This window comes from Vombatus ursinus, unplaced genomic scaffold, assembly GCF_900497805.2.
Source record: "Vombatus ursinus unplaced genomic scaffold, bare-nosed wombat genome assembly UNPS02009173.1, whole genome shotgun sequence".
NCBI lineage: Eukaryota > Metazoa > Chordata > Mammalia > Diprotodontia > Vombatidae > Vombatus > Vombatus ursinus.
Window position 1 is genome coordinate 5,189,485 of NW_020948951.1, and position 12,302 is coordinate 5,201,786.

The following is a 12,302-nucleotide window of genomic DNA, read 5'->3' on the forward strand; positions in this document are numbered from 1 at the left end:
AGCCTTCTTATGTGTGGACACTATTAATTCCATGACTTTCATTGCCTCCTATCTCCAGGTCTCAGTCTATCACCTTAATCTCTTCCTGACAAATATCTTATTTAAAGGCAAAGTAAAAATGCCTTCTGGCTAATTACAAATAGCCACTCAGTCCCCTCAATAATCAAAATATGCCAAAGAAATTAACTCCCAGAGGAAACATTTTCCTATCAGTTACAGGTGGCTAAATATAGCCTTCAGCTAAATAGCAGTAAGAAAGAGAATAACCCCTTTCTATCCACTGTATGAGGGGAAGACAGCAGTGTTGATGTGGGGAAGAAACAAAGCATGCTTGTTGCATAGCTGGTATCATAAAATGTCTCAATGTCCTGACTTCAAGCAGCATAAGTTTTGTTTTATTTAGATACAAAGTATGACAATTTTAACTCAGGATACCTTTTGAGATTTACTTCATTTGATACAATTGCTATTCCAGTTCAATCAGCCTACTTGGGCTGGGAGTGTCCATCGCTGGCCTCCCTTTCTTCCAAGGATGTCCCCTTGTTCCAGGTCCCACATGCCTGCAACTTCCATGCTTCTCACCTAAAGCTTCTTTTATACAGTTTAATTTTCTTCAAGGCTTAGCTCAGGTGCCACTGTCCACCTGAGACATTTCCTGATAGTTATTTAACTCCTCAAGTACAATTTTAGGTCCTTGGTAATTTTTAAGATTACAAAAATAAAGCAGCCACAGAACCATTTGGGTACATGTGGTCTTCACAACAAGAATTTCATCTCCTGAAGGTAGGGATAGTTGTTGTTTGTCTTTATTTCCTAAGGGTACATAGCAGGTGCTTAATAAATGTTGCTTGTGAAAATAATTAGCACAACACAAACTGAACTCACTGCACAGTAAGTGTTAAAGTGGACATATTAGAATTTTACCTGCACCACAGTGAAGTCAGATGATGAAGTATCTAAATTGTTTACACTCTCTTTGTCCACCATCTGCAAAACAAGCAAAGAACATTTTATCATTCATTAAAGGAATAATAAAGCCTTGTGTTCAAAAAACCAAAGTTCTTTATCCAAAATATACATTAAGATTTCATATGATATTGAACATCTATACTCAAATAAGTGCTACCTTTGCCAAAGCAGACAGTTCAGTAGGCAATACTATTATTCTGATAATCCTAGTGTTGCTCAAAACACTTATTTTGGACCACTTTATGAGCCATGTAAGAAAATCAGTGTTATTTCACGTTCACACTTCATTCGGACCCCAAAAGAATACAAATTCATCTTGACCACTTACCTTATTCACCAACCTTGAATAACTCTGGCTCTTTTCCTAAAATCAAATCCAATACCCAAGTACAAAGACCAGACAAAATGAAGGCTATTCCAAAGCATATGACAGGCTTTGAAGGCATTTCTGGAAAAGGAGTTCCAGTTGGGCAGTGGCACCATCATTAAAAGAAACCTCAAAAAGTTAATTTTAAAGGGTACAACACTCACTATAATGTATAACTTCTTTTTAAAATTCACATCTTTATACACTAATATATAAAGATGTTTGACTTCCATAAGAAATGCCACACTGCTCTTTTTTTGACTGCCTTCCATTCTGTGTGAAAATCAAGAGTGTGCCTCACTTTTATGTGGCAGTGGTGTAGTGAAGAAAATCCTGAGTTCTCATTCCTATTCTGTCACTGCCTTTTGAGACTGAGCAAACAATTCAAATTCTCTGGTATCAGTCTCCTCAGTTGTAAAATTATCTTTTCTTTCTTTTTTTTAAGGCAATTGGGGTCAAATGACTTGCCCAGAGTCACACAGCTAGTAAGTGTCAAGTGTTTGATCTGAGGCCGGATTTGAACTCAGGCCCTCCTGACTTCAGGGCCGGTGCTCTATCCACTGTGCCACCTGGCTGCCCCTCTCAGTTTAAAATTATCAAGCTGGACTAGGATCATGTCTCAAGGTTCCTTCCATATTTAAAATTTTGTTATTTTACCTTAAATACTATCAGACTCATATGCAAACAGAATAGCCTATAGACAAGATACACTTTCTCATCATTATTTAATCCCCTATTTTATCTGTTTCCAAAATGAAACAAGCTTTGACTGAGTAAAGTTTAAAACAGCTAGAATTATTACCCCCTGCCATGGGGCTATATAAGAAAATCACAATCCTGAACTCTTTTTTTATTCGAGTCTTATAGTAGCACGCAGGCCTTAATTTGGCCCAACATTCAAAATGTAAAAATGATGTTATTTTAAAATCTAATGCTATATACAAAACAATAGCACACAACCAGAGAGGCATTTAGCTAAAGGATGTTACTTTTGAACAAAATAAGACTCTTTTTGGGGTGTTCTGCACTTGTTGTCATGTACCAGTGTTCTATTTCATTGGTCATTAAAAACAATTGGATTCCACACATTTAAGAGATGCATTCCACCAATGATGGTAGTTTTGAGGATTACCAAAATAACGCAGCCACAGAACCATTTTGGTACATTTTTGAGATGTTTCCAAGTTACCTACAGCATGTTCTGTAAGCTGATCTGGAAATTCCTTCATTTCTGCATCAGCATTTTCTTTACTATCAGATAGGGAGTCAAGAATATTATCAGCACTGTAGTCCTCTCCGCAATCTACAGCACTCCCATTATCTATTTCGGCTTCATCTAAGACACTGATATCCATCATGTCAATATCTCGAAAATTATCCAAACTTGTTTCAACATCTTCCTGTAAGAAGAAGAATGGGGGGAAGGGGGGGGAAAAGCATGTGATAGGTATTTGGATTAAAATGCTTAACTACTAATTTGCACCTTCAATCAGAATCTATATACCTGTTCATCTCCAGAGTTTTCCTCCAGTCCATTATCTTCAGCACCCTCTTCTTCTGTTTTTCGTCCTGCTAAAGTAAGTTTGCAATGTAAAAAAGTATAATAAAATCTTATCAGAACAAATAATCTTCATTCTCATGTACCCCAATTAATCAAAAGTAAAATATTGCTTTTAAAGCTTTAACATTCAAATAAAATAATCACAGAACTCCCTGAATTAAAACAAATGATACTTATCACATGGGATAAGGGGGTGATAATACTGATATGTGTTTAAAAAAAGAACTTTTCCTTTCTTGGTGGGAAACTTAAAGAATTAAGGGGAGAGATGTTTTCTCTATGCCAGTGATTCCCCCATGCATTCACAAAGAATACTTTTCCATTACAAAGGTTATAAAATTGAGGGTAGGTCAGCAGGCTAGCCCACAAGTCTATTTAAATGCTTAAGACTCTTGAAATAGAACTGCTATACTAGTTCTGAGTACCAGAGTCCAGTTACATTATGGGTTACATAATTTAGGCTAGACTAAAAATCTAACCAACACCTATTACATTGCTTCTAAGGAGAAAGGGTGTTCTAATTTCAAAGCTCTGACTTACACATGAGATTCCTGAATACATCTAAGTGTATGCAGTATAGTACAATGAAATTCACCTACAAGTGAGAACCTTCAATATTTTTATGAAGGGCTATCTGACAAAGTTTTATCACTTTAGTACAAATAAATACCTACTCTTCCTAAGACTTCACAACAGAAAAGTCAGCCAAGTACATAATTAGTTCCTTGAGTCCATATTCTAGCTGACATTTATACATCTCCTTGGCTTTATGTCACTGTCTCACAAACATTTACAAATAATACACCTAAAGCATCTTTAACTGACTTCAAAGGAACAGAATTCCCTCAATTAGATAAAAGCCCTAGGGAATGGACCTCCGATGTGAGGAAATTTCCTTTACACATACAAGTCAGCATGCTGGCTGCAACTTCACAGAATTAAAGAGATGCCTAAAGCATTGAGAGGTTAAGTGACTTACCCCACAATAACCAGGCCAGTATTCATCAAGTAGTGAAATCTGAACACAGATCTCTTAATAAGAAGTGACTAAAATGATTAGTGGCTTTTGTGACCTCAACTGAGTTTATCTTTCAGCATACAGGCCCAGTTAATTCCTGTCACCATCCAAAATGGTATGGAAACAACGTGACTGTCAAAAATTGTTTTGTGGGTTTAAGTCACACATATACATCTTATTTTCAGGAGTTACAAAAATAATTTGAAATGTGGTTTTATACATTTCAAAGTATAAAAAATAAATATGAATAGAGAGTGAATATGAATAACTGCACTGTAGCATATGATTAAGTCTAAGTTTGCTTTTCAAGGCCCTTCCTATTACAATACTGTCTACACTCTATATAATCTGGTCACTAATTCCTTATCTGCAATACTTTTCCCTGCTTTATATAAAGTGAACAAACTTCTCAATGCTGAAGACTAAGTATTCCACACAAAAAAATGTTACTTCTGGCTTATGTTTCATATTAAACATATCCAATATAAGACACTGATTTAACACAAACTGCTAAACTTATCCTTTATTTTAAATGACAGCGAAACTTAATTGTGTTTTATTAATGTGAAATTCATGATTATTCCAAAAGACTAAAATGGAGAGGTGTGACAGCCATTTTACAAAGGTTTGCTATACAAATGAGTTCACAAAGATTTTAGGGGAACATTTAAATCAGTAGCACCCTCAACACAACTTTGCACACAAAAACAATGGTTTGTTAATTAGAAGTCATTCTGATTTATTCATTAAAACAGGTTCCCCATGAATTCAAATCGGTATTTGGCTGTTTTGCACTGGCTTCTTAACACAACGGTCAGAATTTTATTGTAGTGGTTTATGCTCTTGATTTAGACAGAAAAATTAAGTTGCTTCATTCTCTAGAACTACCTTCCTGGTACAAATCAAGAAAGGACTCTACGCATTCAGTAGTTTTCCAGGAGGGCTGACAACAAGATTAAAAAATTAGTCCTTGTTTGCAAGTCCTCTTTGTTAAGGGGGAAGCAACACGTAGATAATTAACTTAAAATACAGTGATGAGAATAAAGTAGATCCAAAGTGCATTAGGAAAATATGAGAAAGAGATTCAACTGATTTAACTTACCTTCCTGAAGAGATTGTAGGTACTGGCAAGGGAGTGATCATATCTTCTTTCTAAGACCCCTACCCCCAGGACAGGGCCTTGGTTGTAACTGGTACTCAATAAATGTTTGTTAAATGAATCAATTTAGTTGGCTCAATCTTGAAATAGCTGTAGTTCAAACAGGTCTATGTCCTTATGTAGAGCCAATTCATTCCTATTGAATATCCTATTTATACTGTCTCCCAGGAAAATTTTTTTTGTTAAGCTAAAGCAATAGGAAGGCGCCAATTAAATCTAAGAGTTATATAAGAAGGGATATAAATTCCTAAGGGCACTGGGGCTCACTGGCAGTCCTAGTGAAGAAAATGAATGCAATAGGGAATCATTCTTAACATCTGTTTGTTTTTAATACTCCTTTGAGTACCGGATACCAGGGGAACCAAATGCATTACAGGGAAGGTGGCAAAACTAAAATACCTCACTCCAGCACTACATCAATCTTCTGATTAGAGAAACAAGACTCTTACTCAAAAGTAAAACACATTGGAAGAAAAGGGGAGAAGCAAAGCACATTTTGAATTTGGTTCTTAAGGTCAGATCAAGTTTATTTTATGACTTTAATACCTTTGCTGGGTCTCTTCGGAGTTGTTTTCTTGCTTCCTTCAGACGTAATTTCAATTTCATCAGGATTACCGCCTTCATCTTCAATTGCCTATTAAAAATACAGAGTACGTGTTGACCAAAAGTGATAGCACATAAACTTTAAATATACTTCCTGATTACTTATCTTAAAAGGGAATAGTATCTAATAAAAACAATTTCATTAACTTACAGTCAACATTTCTGTATAAAATCATTTCAAAACACTTGTTTTTTGGATCTGCTTTTTCACTGGTAAAATAGGGAATCTGGACTATATGTTGCCTAAAATTTAAATCTATGAGAAATGCAATGAAGCAATATTAAAATTCAATTTATTATGTACTCAAGTTGCATCTGGTCCTTATTCTATACTGGAAAGGAAGTGATCTACTTAAAGATGTGAAGAGCTGAACTGCCCTTTAAGCTTCCAAGCTTTTATTTTTGGGGTGTCTTGTCTCCTAAATGGGAATCTTTTGGCATAAAAAGCTTTTTCTGGCCAGTTGAACCTACAAGAAGGGGGAAGGAATGAACATCAATCCAAATTTTCCCAATAAAAATGGTACAAAGGAATATGGATATGGATAAGACCTATAATCAGTGGTACAGGTAACTCTCAGGCTTGCAAACTTGCCCTACCAATTACAGTCAGCAACTTCTTTGCCAAAGGCACTGAGCAGCTGAGCAACATGGTTAGGAAATGTCAAGAGGCTGGATTCAGATTTGGTCCTCTCTGACTCTGAGGCCAGGCCTGTTCCCACTTGCTAACAGAAATAAACCAAAAGCCACTGTCTCCCTCTGGAGTCTTTTACCAGAGCCAGATAAACCATGTTGTAAGGTGCATCCTAACACATAATCCTTTCACTTAGGGGTTGGGAAAGATGGCTGCTGTGGCCTCTTTCAACTCTCACATTCTGTGATTAACTGGAAAGTAAGAGAAATGTTCAATCTATGCTTGAGATCTGATTGTGTCACCTAAATTTTACTGGTGACAATGAAACCCCATTTCATTATTTTCTTTATGTGTAAAATTGCAGATAACTACAGTATTTACCATAGGACCATAGTAATTTGTAATTGGCTAGTTTCAAGTCATTAAAAACTTAACAGAACGAAAAACTAGTTTACTGCCTGTAGTACTGGATTTTGGAGTAGGGTTTATTAAGTGCGTCATAATTTAGAAACTAAGTGAAAGTTAATTGCATAACCTTGAGGGCAAAGGCTTTTGTTTTGAAGATCAAGTATACTATAGTGGGAACAGTGTGGAAATCAAGAGTTAGGAGTCATTTGGGTTTAAATCCCACCTCTGACATTTACCAGCAGTATGACTTAATTTCTCTGAGTCCATGTTTTTTTAATCACTAAAATGAGAATAATAACTCGAAAGTATTTGCCTCATAGGGTTGTTTTGAGGCTCAAATGAGAGGATGTATACTTTACATATTTTAAAGTGCTACCTGGGTGTCAGCTATCATTTGATTTTGTATCTCCAATGCCTAGTTCATGCTTAGTGAATGTATATTGAAATGAATTGAAAAGATCAATTTTTCCCAGAGCTAGGTTTACCCTGGAAACACTATCAGAAGCAACCATACATCTTCCTGGGAAGCAACCAATTGAATTAGACCAATAGGCCCAACTTTAAAAAACAAAACATCAATCAACACCACTAAGAATTGAATAGTAGGGTGACTCTAAATATTGCCTGAGGCAAGATGTGGAACATTCTCCACCTCAAAAGCTAGAGAGTGGTACCCTTGCATCCATTTTTTTCCCCATGTGAAATAAGGTTACATAAAGGACATGCCTTGGAAAGGGAAAAAGAAGTTACAAAAAAAATCAACTAGATGTTTTGTTTATAAGATACGATCTAATTTGTGTAAAGAGCACAAGATTTCTTGAACTTCTGAAATGAGTTGTCACATAACTTTTATCTTTGTTATCTACTTCTTTATCTCCCACCTTTGTTGCCCCCTTCAACCTAGAGTAAACTGGATGACTCCAGTTTCTGCTTCTCCCCCCCCCCCCAAAATGAGGATAACACTGTCTCATCTTCCTGGGATGGTTCTATCCCACTACTTGTCTCCCACCATAAATTGTTACCTACAGAAGGCAAGGTCAGTATCTCTTTTTTTTATTAAAAACCACTTAACTAGAAATGAAATCATCTCCTAATCTCAAAGTACAGCCAGCCCTACTGGTGATGTTGTGCACAAAATGCTTTGTATGTTATTTCTGTACATGTTGTATGTCACTGCCCGCAATAGAATTTAAGCTTCTAGAAGGCAAGGACTGTTTTATTTTTGAATTCCCAGTGCCTAGCCCGTGTATGGCACCTAGGCGGCATTTAATGCTTATGGAAAGCAACTGAACGGCAAGGGCTCAAAAATGTTTTTTCATTAAATGGCTTAAGGACAGGAGACAATGTACAAAAGCTCATGAAACCACACATGGCGTCATTGTCGTAATCACCATGGAAGGGGAAGAGATTTACAGGTGGCTCTCACCACACTTCTTTGCTACAATATCTGCAGTGGCTTCTTATTGTCCCAGTAAAGCTCAAATTCCTCTCCCTGGGACTCAAGTCCCTCTACAATCTGGCTCCGCTCTTATCTCACATAGTTACTCCTTCCTATGAGCTCTTCTGCTCGAGACATACTGGATTATTTTATCCACAGTACACAAAAACTGGGCTCTCAAACCTCTGCAGACACGGCAGCACAGTATACAATTCGGCACTAAGGTAGGACTAGGGTTGATATTGCAGGTCTATTTACTAGCTGTGTGAACTTAGGAAGCTACTTTACCTCTCTGGGTCTCAATTTCCTCGCCTGTAAAATGAGATTCAGTTCAATAAACATTTTATTAAGTATATCTACCAAGTACTAGCATTGCTAGTATGGAGGAATGCAAAGACCAAATCAAAACAACCCCTTGCCCTGAACGTTCAGCTGTCTATATTATCTCTAAGGTTCCACTCTATCAATAATCTTTGCTTTCACACTGTTTCCAAGTCCTAGGACGTCCCCCTCTTCTTAAAACTCAACTCATACGCCCCACCTCCCCCAGGAACCCGACTTTGTTGTCTCTCCCTGCCCCCTCATCTTCTCCTTCAGACAGCTCACAGCACTTTGTTTAGTAATAAGCTAATTCACCCAAGCACTGTACACTAGAGAAGCCTCCAAGGCACCCCCGCACCCAATCGATTATAAAAACTCCAAGAAGGCTCGGGCCGTCTAAGCACCTATTTTCTTTCTTCTCCAGGATCTAGCATAAAAACTCTTACCCAATTTTTGTCTGTCGAAGCCTATGGACTCCTCCCTAGATTGCTTTTAAACATATAAAGCACACAAAATTACCAAAGGAACCCGATGATATCGATGTCGAGATGTAATTCCTTCTCTCCTCCGCCCCTTCCTAGTTCGACTAGTTCCACTGTCCCCTGAAATCCTTCCACCGTGCCCAGACTAAGCAGCCCCGGCCTAGCGGATTCCGGCCCCCAGCCGGCACTCACTTCCGCGCCCCCCCGCCCGAGTCTCTGGACGTTCGAGACGGGGATGGGCGGGGCGCGCGGAGGTCTGCGGCCAGGGGTGGGGACTGCGAGGAGGGCGCTATGGCGGGGGAGCTCGAGGGCCCGCCCAGCCCCCAGCACGCGTGCGCGGCGAGGCCCGCGGCTATGGCGACCCAGCCACTCTCTCAACCCCCCCTCCCCCATCCATTCTCTCGACCCTCACACTCCACTAGGCCCTAGGAGGCTCCACCTTCTTGAGTCGGTCCATCAACACGCTCTTATTGCCGCCGCTATCCAGGTTCCTCTTCTTCAGCTCGGCCCGGAGGTCAATCACCCGCAGGTCGCTTAGCCGCCGGGTCCCGGTCTCTGAGGAGGCGGAGCTGAGCCCTGCAGTGACAGAACTGGAATCGCCTACGCCTGACAAAATCTCCGCCATCCCGAAGGGTCCTATCTCCGCTGCCCAACTCGCACGATTCGGGCGACTGCCACAGCTAGGAACACAAAATGGCGCCGCCTGCGAGGGAGCGGCACCAGCCTCCCCCACCCGTGGCGTCACTGCGCGCGCGCCGAGAAGGTGGTTCTTTTTGGGAGGCTCCCCACCTCCTCCTCCTGGCGCATGCGCCGAGCTCCTCTGTAACCAGGAAGGAGGGAAGGAAGGCGCTTCACTGTCTAGATGCGCAGGCGCTCAAAACCCAAGCAAACTCCCGCCCTCAACTAATAGAGCACATGCGTAGCGCAAGTTGGTGTGGGCGGACCCTTGGATACATCTGTGTATCACGTGGGTGGTTGCCGCACGCATGTGCAAACTCCCTCCGTGTGAAGCAGGGGGAAAAAAGCCTAATCAGTTGGCGCGCATGCGTAACCGGAAAGGAGGCAGGCTAGTGCGTTTTCCTCGCAAACGGCGCCATTTTGTGTTCGGAACTGCCGCAGCGACTGCTGTGTGTGAGGTGGGCAGCGAAGACAGGGCACCCAGGATGGCAGAGGCTCTGTCAGGGGCGGGCGATTCGGGATCTGGCCCGGCGGGTCTCGGGTCCGCCTCTTCGGAGACCGGGACCCGGCGGTTAAGTGATCTGCGAGTGATCGACCTCCGGGCCGAGCTGAAGAAGCGGAACCTGGATACCGGCGGCAACAAGAGTGTCCTGATGGACCGACTCAAGAAGGTGAGGGACCGGGCACATCCGGGGCCCTGGCGCTCGGTTTGGAGGGGGCGGGTGGAGAAGACGACGAGGCCGGTGTGTGAGCTTGTCGCCGCGCACGCGTGTTTGAGGCTGGGGTAAGGGGGGTGCGCGCCCCTTTGCCCGGGTCTTGGCACCTCTGTTCCGCGACGCGCGCCCCCCCCCCCAGCATCCCTTGTCAACTTGCTCACCCCACCCGGCCAGAAAACGTCTTGGGAACGAGCGCGCTGGAACGGACCTGGGTTCTTGGGGAACCGACATGCTGGGAAGTTCGTGTCGGGGTGGGAGGGAGAGAAGTACGGAGAAAGTACTTAATGTCCTAGGGCTCTGACTGCTGTCCTTCCCCCAATCGGCCTGGAGAGTGGTTATTCTGCACAGAGCCACGACCCTTTGACCTTTTGCCCCAATCAGTGCTCTTCTCTCACACGGTACAAAGTTCAAACAACCTGTTGGTTTCTGAACTTTACAAAAAACATTTGGTAAATGCATGCAGTACCTACAAATGAATGGCCTTGGTTTAGGTCCAGTGCCCGTTAAGAAATGTAAGTCATTGCTTCAAACGAATATAAACCATCTTGAGATGTGATAGTGAAGTTTACCCGACTCTTGACTTCTGGGCTTCTTGCCCAACCAGACTAGCAGAACAAGAGTAAGGGAACTGAATGTTTATTACAGCGAACGTTTATTGCTAATAAAGTACATAATGTCATACACCTAATAAGCTCTCATGAAACTAATATCTTAATAGGCTATTGAGGAAGAAGGGGGCGATCCTGATGAGATTGAGATTGCATCAGAAACTACCAGCAAGAAAATTCCAAAGAGGTATATCAAAGGTATGTGTGCAAACTCCAGACAGAAGTTTTGGTGGACTGGAGAAGACAGAGAACACCTTTTTTGTTTACATTTTGGCTGTATTTCTTTCTCAGATTAATGTAGTTTTGACTTTGTTTTTAAAAAATGAGCTTAGATTAGCATTTAGTTGAACTAGGCAGAGAGCCAAGCAGGTGCTTTCAAATGCCCACAGGCTGATAGAGTTACCAGTGTACCTAATTCCAGTTTTCTTTAATAATTACACTCTTGATAATGGTAATAAGAGTTTTCATTTTCATGTGGCTTTTAAATAAAAAATTAAGTACTTTGACTTATATTATCTCATTTGATCTTGACCATGTCTTTGAGATAGTTGGGGAAAGTGGAATTTATGTTGCCTAATTTTCAAATGAGGAAACTCAGAGGTCAGTCTTCTGTTCTAGGAAGAAACACATTTTAGTCAGTTGACTAGCATATTAATGTGAATTAATCGGTCTTTTGAAAATAGCATAAGAACACTTGCCAAATACTTTGGATCATCAAAAAATACTGTTCACGTTCCTTTTCCTTCCCAAATTTTGATCCATTTTAGGACTGATGTGCTAGAACAGGCTAGCATATTGTGATGATTTTGACATGGACACTTATGTTCTGTTGTGTACAATTTTAAGTTTTCCTGTCAGAAAGATATTATATAAATATATCCAGTTATTATGACTTTACGTGGTAACATTTTTAGCTCAGGTGGTAGTTTTTTCTTCCTTTGATAAATATTTCTTAATATTTTTTATTCTGAATTTAAATATTAAAAAAAATTCCATATATATGGAAGAACATGAGGATTGTATATGAAAGTCTCCATTCTGCTTTAAAAAAACCTAAAATACCTTGTTATTTTCAAAACTGTTCTCTTTGTGCTTCCTTCTAAACATTTTTCTGTTCCTTCCTGTGCATTTTAAAAATTGTTTCAGTTGCCATATTCTTTTGTGGGGTTTTTTTGGACATTATTTCTAACATCCTATTTTCCCAACTCCTTTCTCCCCAATTAAAAACTGAAGGGGGAGAAAAAAACCCTTGTAACAAATAAGTATAATCAAGGAAATGATCAGCATAGTAGCTATGCCCCTAAATGTTAAAATGTTTCTTCCTATACTTTGAGTCATGTACC

General features: G+C 40.3%; 2 protein-coding genes across 11 annotated transcripts in view; one reads left to right on the forward strand and one right to left on the reverse strand.

The window, feature by feature from the left end:
* The window catches only part of LOC114035158 (scaffold attachment factor B1-like), a 47,809-nt gene extending 38,118 nt beyond the window's left edge, over positions 1-9,691 (reverse strand). For 3 of the 6 annotated variants that reach the window (XM_027851170.1, XM_027851168.1, XM_027851171.1), the window contains exons 1-5: positions 9,397-9,691; positions 5,621-5,708; positions 2,841-2,908; positions 2,530-2,736; positions 925-987 (exon numbers count right to left, since the gene is read on the reverse strand). In XM_027851170.1, the coding sequence (XP_027706971.1) occupies positions 925-987; positions 2,530-2,736; positions 2,841-2,908; positions 5,621-5,708; positions 9,397-9,582 (612 nt within the window). In that variant the 5' untranslated portion in view covers positions 9,583-9,691. The remainder of the gene's footprint in view (positions 1-924; positions 988-2,529; positions 2,737-2,840; positions 2,909-5,620; positions 5,709-9,396) is intronic. The other 3 variants (XM_027851169.1, XM_027851173.1, XM_027851172.1) reach the window with 3 other exon arrangements.
* Positions 9,692-10,048: 357 nt separating this feature from the next.
* SAFB2 (scaffold attachment factor B2) overlaps positions 10,049-12,302 on the forward strand; it is a 36,443-nt gene continuing 34,189 nt past the window's right edge. For 2 of the 5 annotated variants that reach the window (XM_027851003.1, XM_027851004.1), the window contains exons 1-2: positions 10,053-10,306; positions 11,070-11,157. In XM_027851003.1, coding sequence (XP_027706804.1) covers positions 10,121-10,306; positions 11,070-11,157 — 274 coding nt within the window. In that variant the 5' untranslated portion in view covers positions 10,053-10,120. Of the gene's footprint in view, positions 10,307-11,069; positions 11,158-12,302 lie in introns of all 5 variants that reach the window. The other 3 variants (XM_027851007.1, XM_027851005.1, XM_027851006.1) reach the window with 3 other exon arrangements.